Source organism: Mytilus galloprovincialis, chromosome 4 (genome assembly GCF_965363235.1).
Source record: "Mytilus galloprovincialis chromosome 4, xbMytGall1.hap1.1, whole genome shotgun sequence".
Classification (NCBI taxonomy): domain Eukaryota; kingdom Metazoa; phylum Mollusca; class Bivalvia; order Mytilida; family Mytilidae; genus Mytilus; species Mytilus galloprovincialis.
In genome coordinates this window covers 104288594-104302034 of record NC_134841.1, presented here as the reverse complement: position 1 = coordinate 104302034, position 13441 = coordinate 104288594, and the positions used below count along the sequence as shown (strand labels likewise).

Below are 13441 nucleotides of genomic sequence, written 5' to 3'. Positions count from 1 at the left end.
GTATAAAGATTTTTAAATATTAGCAAACATGATGAACAAATTGTGAACAATCGTCCTTAAAGGGAAATAACTCCTTAAAGGCAAGAATTGACGATTTTGGTCTTACTAACTTTTTTGAAGATCTTCCTTTGATGTTACAGATTATCTGTATAATATTATTTAAGATAATTACTAAAAACTGCAAAATTTCCTTACAATTACCTATTTAGTGGCAGCAACCTAACAATGGCTTGCTCCCTTGGTCTAAATATTTCACCACTGATAGATCTTGACCTATTGAACATATTGACCTCATGTCAGATTTGCTCAAAATGCTTTAGTTTTTGAGATTAAGACGAAACTGCACTTGATCCTATGGTCTATTTTAAGCAAGTGAAGCCATGTTGGTCAATGGATCAAAACTTCAGATACAATTTATAAACTAAATACCATAAATTAAAATTTGATGGTATTTGGTTTAGTAGTTTCAGAGAAGGTTCTAAAAATAGTTACCGACAACAAGAATAAAGATGACAAAAGGACACCAAGTGATAGCATAAGCTCTCATGGGGCCAAAACCAGAGAGATAACAATAAAATGTGGACAAACAATTATTGAAATAAAACTAATGACACTTTCCAACCGCATAGACAGGAATAAAATTCAGGGCAAAAATCTTTTTTTTGTTGATCTTGAATTGCTGATCATTTCTTGTGTACAGTATCTCTATCTTTTTATATTTTTTGGCCAGAAATATAAAACGTGTATATGTTGTCATTTATTGGTAATAAGTAATATAACAAGACAACAAACAATTTAAACTTTGCTGAATTATTTTGAAGGTTGTCTTGCTGATAATTTTTATTCTAAAGTTACTTTTTATCTATTGTAGTTTTCAAGATAATAGGCAAAAATATAAGACAATTTAAAAAAAAAGGAGATATAACACAGGTATAAGGTCAACTTACAAAAAGAGGTATGTTGACTTATTGTAGATCTGGTCATGCTGACCCTTTTTGCTATTAAGGTTACTATATATCTGTATTAACAGATAACAAGAAAATTCAATTGTCAAAAAATGCAAAAAAAAACATGTACCAAGAGTGCACATGGTGAAATGTTAAAGTTCTTAAACATTCTTGTTTTTCATATTTTTTACTTTGAACATTCCTTATAAACTTCCAGAAAAGTGGTTCGGATATGCCAAGTTTAAGATGTATTTTTTTCATTTGCATTACAACTTCTTAAAGACAAACAAAAAAGACAATAAGAAATGTTATTGATAAAACTCATATCTTTAATCATGTCAACAACAATTCATATATCACACAGTTCTATAACCTACAATCATCAATTCTTGAATGAACTGTTAATTAATACCAGTCGCCCTCATCTTGATTTTCATATCTCTCCTTCCTTATCATATTCCTTCTGGAAAATAAATATATTACAATTATTTCCATGAGAATACAATTTGCAGATTTAACGAATATTTTGACATTGGCATGAATTATTAGATACAGTTAAGTACAAATTAATTGCCTTAAAAAACCGTTTTCATAACTATAACTGCAACTTAAAACTCGTACTCCTTTAGACAAACTTTACCCTTTTGTCTCTGGGTTTAAGTTAAAATGTATATTAATCATTTTATTAGTCTTGGGTTATGACAAGGTATTTTAATATCAGGCATACTTAGTGAGAAAAGGATTTCTATGCTTTATAGTAGTTATAGAGTTTTGATTTTGAATGACAAATAACATAACCCTGAAATTTTCTCTCTTAGTTGTCTTTCATATAATACCACATCTGATCTCATATTAAAACTAATTAAAGGAAAGCAGTATTTTGACATGAATGGGTGATTACAAACTCATGGAGGGAGAGTTTCTCATTGGCACTCATACCACATCTTTCTATAGCTATCAATTTGTTTCAGTCTATTGTCCCAGAAATCCAAATCATTTGTGTAGTTTGTTTTACATGTTTGACTTATTTAATAAAAAGCAAGCATCTAAAAATTAAATCATCATTTTTAAATTAGCATATTAATTTTTTTTTAAAACAACAACACACAAACAGCCACTGACATGAACTGAACACACAAAACTTTAAACTTTGGTCATTATTTCATAAACAGATGTATAATCCAATATAAAGATTCATAACATTTATTTCAAATTTGTAAATTGGTCTCATATCAGCTTACAGTATTGGTTTTAGTAATAATGGCAACAATATCTGATTTGAGTATAGAACATTATCAATATCCTTACTTTTAACAAGAGTGCACTAACTGAAATGTCTCGCCTTCTTTACTAATCATTGATATTATGTTGATAGTCCTAAGTATACTAGTATATAAAGCTTTTTTACAACTGTCACATAGACGTTACATTAACCAAGATAACTAAACAAAGACCAATGAACCATGAAAATGAGGTCAATGTCAGATGAACCATGCCAGGCTGACATGTTCAGCTAACAATGCTTCCATAAAACAAATATAGTTGACCTAATACTTATAGTTAAAGAAAAAAAGGAACCAAAACACAAAAACTCAACACTGAGCAATGAACCGTGAAAATGAGGTCAAGGTCAAATAAAACCTGTGCGACTAATATAAAGATCATAAAACATTTCCATACACTTAATATAATATAGTTGACCTATGGCGTAAAGTATCAGATAAAAAGACCAAAACTGAAAAACTTAACTTTGACCACTGAACCATGAAAATGAGGTCAAGGTCAGATGACATCTGTCCGCTAGACATGTTTACCTTACAATCATTCCATACAACAAATATAGTAGACCTATTGCATAAAGTATGAGAAAAACAGACCAAAACACAAAAACTTAACTATAACCACTGAACCATGAAAATGAGGTCAAGGTCAGATGACACCTGCCAGTTGGACATGTACTCCTTACAGTCCTTCCATACACTAGCCCTATTGCTTATAGTATCTGAGATATGGACTTGACCACCAAAACTTAACCTTGTTCACTGAGCCATGAAATGAGGTCGAGGTCAAGTGAAAACTGTCTGACGGGCATGAGGACCTTGCAAGGTACGCACATACCAAATATAGTAATCCTTTTACTTATAATAAGAGAGAATTCAACATTACAAAAAATCTTAACTTTTTTTTCAAGTGGTCACTGAACCATAAAAATGAGGTCAAGGACATTGGATATGTGACTGACTGAAACTTTGTAACATGAGGCATCTATATACAAAGTATGAAGCATCCAGGTCTTCCACCTTCTAAAACATAAAGCTTTTAAGAAGTGAGCTAACACGGCCGCCACCGCCGGATCACTATCCCTATGTCGAGCTTTCTGCACCAAAAGTTGCAGGCTCGACAAAAACCTTTATCAATATTTCAATAAATTAAAGTTGGATTGTCGTTGACAGATGATTTTTTATTTAGACATTATCTTAAATTTCTGTACGAGTCAACTTCCATAATACTGCAAGGATTTTATAAATGTATAAATTTCTTAAATTCAGAAGTAAATGCCAATTTTAAGATATCAATAAAAATAGGTGTTTGGTATACTTCGTGAGATGTTACAACAAAGCTTTCAGATATTGGGATGATTTTTGGCATGTGAGTTAACCAAGATGAGTTACAGATTAAGTGTATGGTTTGTTACACTTGGCTAATTTTTGCCGAAATTACGGGCTATGGACTTTGTTAAATTGTTGAAAATCACAGTTATACAGACTTATTTTCTAAATGCTTTCAGATATTGAGCTGATTTTTGGTATGTTAGTTACTCATGATGAGTTACATATCAAGTTTCAGATTCGTTCCACACCGATTATTTTTGCGGAAATTACAGGCTTTGGACTTTGTTAAATTTTTTAAATCACAGTTATACAGACTTTTTTTCTATACGCCTCCAGATTTTGAGCTGATTTTTTATATGTGAGACCACCATCAAGTTTGTGTCCACATATGTTATTGAAATTGCAGATTTTTCAACTTTTTTGAGACGGGGCCATTCGTGTCGCTTTGACACATCTAGTTTTAATATGTGTTGCACCTTTTATATGTGTGTAGGCAATCAACCACTATTCTGAAAGTTCATCATAAATGTATTGTTTACTGAACATTCAATCAGGATTGATCTATCATTGCCATTTTGTAAGTCTGTGAAAAAAGGGGGATTGTATTCTTTTCTGACCTCTATAATGAAGTCCTAAGTAAAATACAGTAATTTTAGAGAAGAAAAAACATAAAACAAATGTGTAAGTCATATACATAAGACTTAGCAGTGATGCTTAAAACAAAACAGTTGAAAGTCAAAATCAAATATGAAGCTAGAGAGAGTTAAAAACCAAACATTCTGCTAAGTTTTGATAAATTACAACTTAAGTAATCTACTATACATGGGAGTGCAAAAGTTGTAGTGTTTCTTACAATTTGGCATCATATTCACATACAATGAACATATTTCATGTCTACACAGTAGTGCTAACTACTTTGCTGGTGATACCCTTGGGAAACCAAACATCCATCAGCCATGGCTTTGACCTAGTTACCAGCTTTCTTTATAGGGTATTACTTACATCTACTTAATCATTAGATATGTGAAGATGTGTTATGAGTGCCATTATATATGAGACAACTCTCCATCCAAGTAACAGTTTAAAAAAGTAAACCATTATAGGTCAAGCTACGGCCTCCAATACAGAGTTCTTTTTTTCTATCAAAGAAGTAAATTAACTTTTATTGAGAAAATTGGTTAACCAGAGTGCAGTTTTGTTTGTTTAATACTCAAACAAATAGAATGACTTAGAACAGAGGAATATTTTAGCAATTGATTGAAAATGTTCTTTATATCAAAAATTATACAAACCTGTATTATTAGGAAACTTCAACTCATTAAAATCCAGACAAAGAAGTAAAGCATATCAAATAACCATTAAAACAAACAAAAACTTAATAGTAGTACTATAGAAATAAGAGAAATGCATATAAATTCTTCTCTAATTAAATCAAACTTTCAAGCGTCAATGATCTTTTAAAGAAATTATTTTATACTGATTTTATTTAAATATTTGAAACGAATTTCCAAAATCACACTTATATAAGCCAATAACTGTTTTTGTTATGATTAAATATTTTTAACTTAAGTCTTATTTAAAGTTGTTTTGCTTGTTTAGCTGATAATCAGCCCTTTGTGGCAGAAATCATCATTATATCATGTATATAGCTAAAGATAATGAGAGAAAATTAATAAGGTCACATTAATTCTAGATTTCCATCCATCCTTGAGGTGTTATTAAATAATTTGATATTTCATTTCACACTTTCATTTTTTTTCATTTCTAGCAATTACAGCCAAAAACAACAAGCGAACCTCTTAAAAAATTCAAAATTCACTTTCCCTCCCTTTCTATATATAGAGAAGGAGGAGACTGTGAATCTAAATTTACTGTAGACTTAGTGTAGATTTATTATGAATTTCATTGGATACTGACTTTTCAAATTTCATTATTTTCATGGTTTCCTGAAAACTAGAAACTTATAACTTTACTGTCTCAAAATCTCTAAAAAGGATTTTTTGCCTAAAATTTATATAAAGCAAAAAAAAGAATAATTTAAGTAAAGGTTATATTGTACTCTTTATATGTTTGTCTTGTAAGCATGTGAATTTTGTTGATTTTGTAGAAGGAAATATTACATCACAATGTGACAATATGATTTCAATTTGCAACTAGCTTTTTCAAATTGAATTGTCCTTTTTGGGAATTGAAAAAAGTGAGAATTCAGTGGCTAAATAAGGTTTCCTCTTAATCTTATCGTCTGACAAATGTATTTGACCTATTTCAGAAGATCTGGTAACTAAACTACCAATTTTTCTATTCCTGAAAATAATTTTTCACATACCATGAAAATTCAGTTACCAATGAAATAAATAAACCCTATATTAAGTAGCTATGCAATTCTAAAACATCAACATCAAAATATTACATATAGCCAATAACATGTTTACATACAACATTATTAAGTAGCTTTGTAATTCTAAAACATCAACAGCAAATTATTACATGTAGAAAAAAAACTTTATTAAGAAGCTTTGTATTTCTAAAACATCAAATTATTACATATAGCCAAAAACATGTTAACATACAACTTTTATGTATGCCTTTGTTTCCGGTAGAACTTCATCCTAGAAAAAGAATTGAGCATTTATTCCAGAGATAAAAAAAAACTCAATTAATGTTTTTTATCCTAAATATAACATAATAACATGATAACATAAATCTTAAATGACTTAGACATGATTTGATCTCAACTATTTCAGAAGTTAAATAAATATTGTTTTTATCACCAGATATTTGTCTATTACTTTAAAATGAAAGTTAAAAGAGAAATCTATATCTCCAAATTTGAGGTACTTTTATCAATTCTCAGCCATGTGGTTTAAATGATAATAACATGTCAGCTAGTCTTAAATAACGGGTTATCTTAATAAAGCTGATTAACGGGTAATCTTAAGAAAGCTAATTCATTACAAGTTCATAAGGATCAGAATAATCGATTAGTGATACATTATATATACAGGTGAAATCAATGAGGTAATACAAATCAGAATATCAAATAAGTGAACAATATTTACAGAGAAAGGTAAAATGGGTATCACAACTTTGGTGGCAAAATATATATGTGAAGAAGTATTATAGCTATAATTAAGCTGCATCAAATAGAAATCAACCTTCAGTTCTGATATTTCAGGTCAATGCTGGTCTGAATTCTAAGATTTTTACAAAATATCAAAATGTAAAAATGGTTCATACAGTTGCATGCAAATTTCTACATCAAATAAAGTGTACTACATGTATTTTATTTATTTGTACAAGGTTTATTTCTATCTGACGCAGGTCATATGAAGAATTATTTAATAATTGAGAAATAATAAATAATTGTTTTTACCTGGACACATTGACAGCCAGGTTTTTCACAGATGTCATGCTAATTAATGGCTCTCCTGGTGGAACTACATGAGATTCATGGACACCCTTCTCTAAAATATATTAAACCAATAATAATTAAAAAAATCTTATGTCATGTAATTAAAATCAGATAAAATCCTCCTTTATCTAAATAATATACCACCTCTTGAATTACACATTTATGAAGATACTGCAAGTGTGTATTCCAGGTAAAGAATTGTGCTTCTTCAATTTGCTTTGGTCTTAGATCCTCAGCTCACTGCTGGACAGTAGAACCAGACAGATTAATGTATTTATTGAGTGTGCAGAAGAATGATGCATTGTCAGATAGCACCTTTTCTTGACACATGGTGTGAATATTTCTATAGCTACTAATCATTGCTGAAATAATTCCTGCAGATTATGCCATGGTGGAAAAACTATGACTAAATTTATCCAATTGTTTATTATTTGTATTGCTAATCAACTGTTAACTTACAATTGGAATCAGTTATTTATCACTGGCGTCAACGTGATGATCGTAACTGCAATTACGATCATCCCAATATGGCGGACACAAATGTAGGGATATTTTAGAACGCTGATTTCTCCACTTTCACAGCTAATTTTCATATTTGTTTTATATCAAGAAAATCTTTATAAGCATTGCCATTGAATGTGTTTTTCATAAATTATAGAAAAACAACCAGAAGAACGAAAATCGAAATTAAAAAAATCACGATGATGATCGTAACTTCGTCTAAAGATGATCGTAACTTTGACTTGTTTTTATAAAAAGATGATCTTATCTCAAAATTTATGAATGGTTTTTTTTCACTCAATGAACACCCTATTTAGCAGTCACGATAAAAAAAAAATGTTATGATTTTAAAATTAAACAGAATAAATGAAAACCGCTTTTCTAAAAAGAAATGGCATAAGGGGATTAGCAGACTTATATGCAAATGTCCACAATATTATTTTCTTATGAGTTATTTAGTTAATATTCAAAATGGATTTACGTTGATATGAAGTTGATATAAATATCATTCTCACGATACAGTTTCAGAATACAGGCCAAAACTTTCACTGAATAAAGTAAAGGAAGACATGAAGTTACATTATTTTGATGACTTTCTATCTGTTTTAAATTGTTGCCTGGCCTTGTTTTTTCTTAATCAAACTATGACTAATTAATCAAACATTGGTAGACTATACAGAGGCGGATTTAGAGGGAGGGTCAAGGTGCTCGCATCACCTTTTTGTTGGGGAAATTTGGTTGATTGTATAGGGAATCAATGCAGCATGACTGTAGCGGGCCTACTCTTAGGCAGCCAGTCCCCATCCCTTTATGAAAACCTCTAAATACACCACTGGACCACTGTTGCCTATATTTACCATGGGTTGGCTATTTATGTAAAGAAGGACAAGTTGAAATAGATGGTATACACGTTCAAATAAGATTTTTCAAGCTACAAATTCTTACATTTCTACGGTATATGACATGTATTATTGAAGTTAGTTGAAGAAGTTGTGTTAAGCCAAACATATCAATAAGGAATCTACCATTTGATTTTTATATAAGGGGGGGAACGAAATTTGGCCGAAAAGGCAGGACAGGAGATTTGAGTAAAAAAAGACCGGATGAACATCTTAGCCAAACAAAAAGGCAGGATGAAAAATTATGTTAAAAAAATCAGGATGAAAAAACAGGACCGAATAGAGTAAAAATAAAAACGCAGGATAGAGATTTCAACATTAGAAATGCAGGACATATTCATCCTAGCCCCTCCCCCAAATTAAAATCAAATAGTAGCTCTCTTTATTGACGGTTTCATTGGTTTTTTTTTTTTCAACAGATATGATTACACTTCTTAATGCTTTATTTTTTCAACCTCTCTTTTAAAATCGTAAATTTGTTAATAAGAGAAACTATAGTCTGAATTCCCCCAAAATACCAGATCCTCAAAAGGTACTATTGTCCCTATAAAGTGTAGGGGGAAAAAATGAAAAAAAATCCAATTTTAACAAACTGGTCATTAATATGAACTGTCCAATACCTTATTTATATAAAACATATGAAATCAATATAAAGTTGTAAACCCCCAATGCATTTTAATATTAAACTAGATAAAAAATAAATACGAAATCTCGCGAAGTCATAACCATTTGTGCACTTACCAATAGAACGTTACGCTCCCCTCAGTGATCATTTCTCATTATTATCACAATATCAGCTGATAACGTACATTTTTTTCGCATTCTAGACAGCTTTATTTGTCCTTATTTATCAGAAAATGCTTCGTTGGAACAGACAGTTACGATCATCTTAAGTAAAAGTTACGATCATCGTTGATAAAAATAAATAAAAGTTACGATCATCATTGTGAGTTTTTGTATCTCAATTTTCATTCTTCTTGTTGTTCTTCCATCCGGTCCGAAAAAATATTTCTATGGCAATGCTTATAAAGATGTTTCTTGACATAATATATATCTGAAAATAAGCTGTTAAAGTGGAGAAATCAGCCTGATAAAATTTCCCTTTATTTGTGTCCGCCATATTGGGATGATTGTAACTGCAGTTACGATCATCACGTTGACACCGGTGATTTATTGTCCTTACATGTTTGTTATTTCATTAACTTCCTATACTTTTCATATGAAAAATCAGGGACATTGTTTTGTACCCTATAAATCTAGTATTTTAAATATCCTTATTTCCAAAAATTAAGTGACTAAATTATTCTATATTTTCCTTACCTTTAATGCATTACAAATTCTCTTATTTCAAAAATCCTTAATTTAAAAAAAATGCTGTTATCTTCAATTTTACTACCAAAATAACTTTACTTAATAATTGCCCTATTCTACTAAAATCAATATCTGTTTCGATTTTTATTCTTCTCACATTTCAACAAAACAATTTGAAATTCAGAATTCCACAATATGAAAGAAAAAGATTTTGTGGTAATATATGTTTGTAATATTTGTAATACTTGTCGTATTGTAAAGTTGTGGAAAATACAATAAAACCTTAGTTTTAAGAAATCACTGGCAGTTAAGTATACCTGAACCAGCAGACTTTGGTCTTTGTCTCTCTTCCTCTACTTTCTTTCCAATTGTTGATTTAATCATATTTGCTGACTCAGCTAAATCAAGGTAGGCAGTGATTTCTGTAGCAAATGTTAAGAAAAATGAAACATTTGTCTTATTCAGAGTTGTATGCAACACTTTCAATTAGGACAAAAAATAATAACCATCATCTCTTTCTGTTAATAAAAGGAGATCCTTTGTCTTATTCAGACTCATCTGCAACCATCTTAATTAGGACAAAGATATGTACCAACATCTCTTTCTGTTAATTAAAGGAGACCCTTTGTCTTGCAGCCCATTCATGATTGAAGTAAGACTGTGAATTTAAGATCACACATAAATGTATGAAGGTCAGGATGGGGTTTAAAGATCACACATACATGTATGAAGGTCAGGATGGGGTTTAAAGATCACACACACACATGTATGAAGGTCAGGATGGGGTTTAAAGATCACACATAAATGTATGAAGGTCAGGATGGGGTTTAAAGATCACACATACATGTATGAAGGTCAGGATGGGGTTTAAAGATCACACATACATGTATGAAGGTCAGGATGGGGTTTAAAGATCACACACACACATGTATGAAGGTCAGGATGGGGTTTAAAGATCACACATAAATGTATGAAGGTCAGGATGGGGTTTAAAGATCACACATACATGTATGAAGGTCAGGATGGGGTTTAAAGATCACACATAAATGTATGAAGGTCAGGATGGGGTTTAAAGATCACACATACATGTATGAAGGTCAGGATGGGGTTTAAAGGGTAATGGGCAAAAAGTGCAGAATAAAGGGCAAAATTAAATCTAAAATAGAGCAAAAATTGGCAATAATAATAAAGAATATAGAATAATGGGGACTGAAGAATAAAGAAAAGAGAAAAATGGACAAAATAAATAAGGAATAAGGAAAAATATTCTGAAAGAAGAATAAAGAATAAAGGACACCCCATCCATTCCCTTGTGTATCTTTTACCTTCATAAGAACCAAAACTTACTGGAATCATAAATTTTGGATTATGAGGGGAGATAACTCAGATAATTTGGTAATAGAGAACAATATGTTTCATTGCAAGATAAAAAGAAAAGTTGCCTTTTTTGTTTTGTTTCGAAAAGTTTTTAACAAATCTTCTTCTCACATTTTATATAAACCTAACAAAATATAATTAACATTATAAACTTACAAAAAATATCTTTCATTGTTGATTTTATTCATATATTACCATTTTGCAAGTCTCTATACATGATAGAACTTGTTCAGTACAATATTTTTATCATAAAATCCTAGGCAAAAGTCAGTCAACTTTAGTTAACTTTCAATTGAACAACATTTTTATGTCAGATATCCAAAAATTTGAAACTTGGTTTATAGTCAGTAGACATTTTTCATGTCAAAATCCAAGACTTTAAAGCTTTGATAATCACTTACAAGTCATTAGTATAGGAGTAACATCACAGATTTCTGGAAGGCATATTAGTTTATTGTTCAGATAGAACGATAATTTCATAACAGAAATAACATTAAAGGATACGAGCCAGTCTTGATATTGGTACCACATCACGTAAGCCATCAAATCTGACAGCAGTTTCTGATTCCCAGTAAAGCTTTTTCCTTAACTTTTCATTGGACAGAGGAACAAACTGATCAATGGCGTCCATAAATTCCTTCTCTGTTAGCACCTGTTGTCCTGCATCATGAGTCTTAAATGGCAATAACTTGTTCTCAAACTGAAAGACAAATTGATTAATTTAGGTGGATATGTATCAACATTTACCCTCATCTGCATTGTATAGTGTGCACTGGTCAATTGTCCGCATCCTCTTCTCGCCATTAAAATTCAGGTATTATGAAAGTATAAGTAAATGTTCTAACAGTTCATGATTGTTAAGCGAAGTAAAAAAACAATCTAGAAACTTGTGTTTGTTTAAACTGGAAGTCTGAATAGCTCATGTAAAGAAAATAAATAAAGGAGAGTGTACAGAAAATTAGTGCTTAATTGATATCACTAGAATACAACTTGGAAAGTAAAACACCTCCATTCTTTAGTAAATTGCTATTTAATATATCCATCATATTAATGTTTGAAGGATCTTAAGCTCAAACAAAACACATGCATTAGTATGAATTACCAAAAGGGAAAGAATATATTATACGTGTATTTCTGTATTGGCCTTAATTGTTATTGGTCCTTGGCTAGCTGTATTTGCCTTCGGCTTCACCTCAGGCCAATACAGCAAGCCTAGGACCAATAAGAAGGCCAATACAGAAATACTTACGTAATAATAATATCATAATCTTCTTTATGAAATTATACAAATACAGAGTAAATTGCCTAATCTGACACCCCAGTATTCCAACATCCTGCTTTAAATGACACATTTTCATGATCCGAGAATATATGTCTATTCTTGCAGAAAAAACCTGAGTATTCCCACACACTGCTCCATCCAACATTTTTTACTGGTCCCCCATTGTGTCCAAAAACACAGGTTACACTGTATAACATGAATATTAAGCTCAGCAATTCTGAATTAAAGTAACTTACATCAAACATTCTTGGTTCTCTACATTTGAGGATCAAATGCATAATAAACTGACAAACAAGCTGTCCAGAGATCTTATTCTCACTGAACGATGTATATGTCATTTGTAATGTCTCTAAATCTTCATCCTATAAATATACATAAAGTTTATATACATTAAGTATAAGTGGACCAAACATAAAAGTATTGGTGTTTATCATTTCATCCTTTCAACAATGTTCAAAGAATGGGATAGGAAAGTTGATTTTTGATTTTAACTTGAGTAAGTATACAAGTCTTACTAATACAATAAACAGCTGTGCCATGAGCGCATGATACACCCGATGTCTTGTGTGGAAGTTTTATGCAATAATCATAAATAGTTTCTGAGAAAGTTTTAAGCAATAACCATATATTGTTTTTGAGACACAGCCGGACATGTGAAACCCCAAACCCTGTTTTTTTTTTTACAAAAAACTAAATATCACCAAAAAAAATTTTTGAATCAAAACCAAAAAGTATACAGATCTTTAGATTAATATAACAAAGAAGTGAGTAAAGTTTTAAGCAATAATCATAAATTATTTTTGAGATACTGCGCAACATGTAAAAAAAAACCTCCCCTGTTATACAAAATACTCAATAACTCAAAAATGAAATTTTGAATCAAAACCAAAAAGTATACAGATCTTTAGATTAATATAACAAAGAAGTGTGTAAAGTTTTAAGCAATAATCATAAATTATTTTTGAGATACTGTGCAACATGTAAAAACCCCTCCCCCTTTTTTACAAAATACTCAATTACTCAAAAATAAAATTTTGAATCATCACCAAAAAGTATACAGATCTTTAGATTAATATAACAAAGACATGTGTTAAATTTTA

At 30.6% G+C, this 13441-nt stretch overlaps 1 protein-coding gene across 2 annotated transcripts in view; it reads right to left on the bottom strand.

Annotated features, from left to right (window-relative positions):
* Positions 1-1236: 1236 nt before the first annotated feature.
* The window catches only part of LOC143073718 (uncharacterized), a 33719-nt gene continuing 21514 nt past the window's right edge, over positions 1237-13441 (bottom strand). The window contains exons 19-23 of one of the 2 annotated variants that reach the window (XM_076249484.1): positions 12578-12703; positions 11564-11759; positions 10000-10104; positions 6933-7023; positions 1237-1410 (exon numbers count right to left, since the gene is read on the bottom strand). In XM_076249484.1, coding sequence (XP_076105599.1) covers positions 1353-1410; positions 6933-7023; positions 10000-10104; positions 11564-11759; positions 12578-12703 — 576 coding nt within the window. In that variant the 3' untranslated portion in view covers positions 1237-1352. Of the gene's footprint in view, positions 1411-6071; positions 6169-6932; positions 7024-9999; positions 10105-11563; positions 11760-12577; positions 12704-13441 lie in introns of those variants that run through there. The other variant, XM_076249485.1, reaches the window with a different exon arrangement.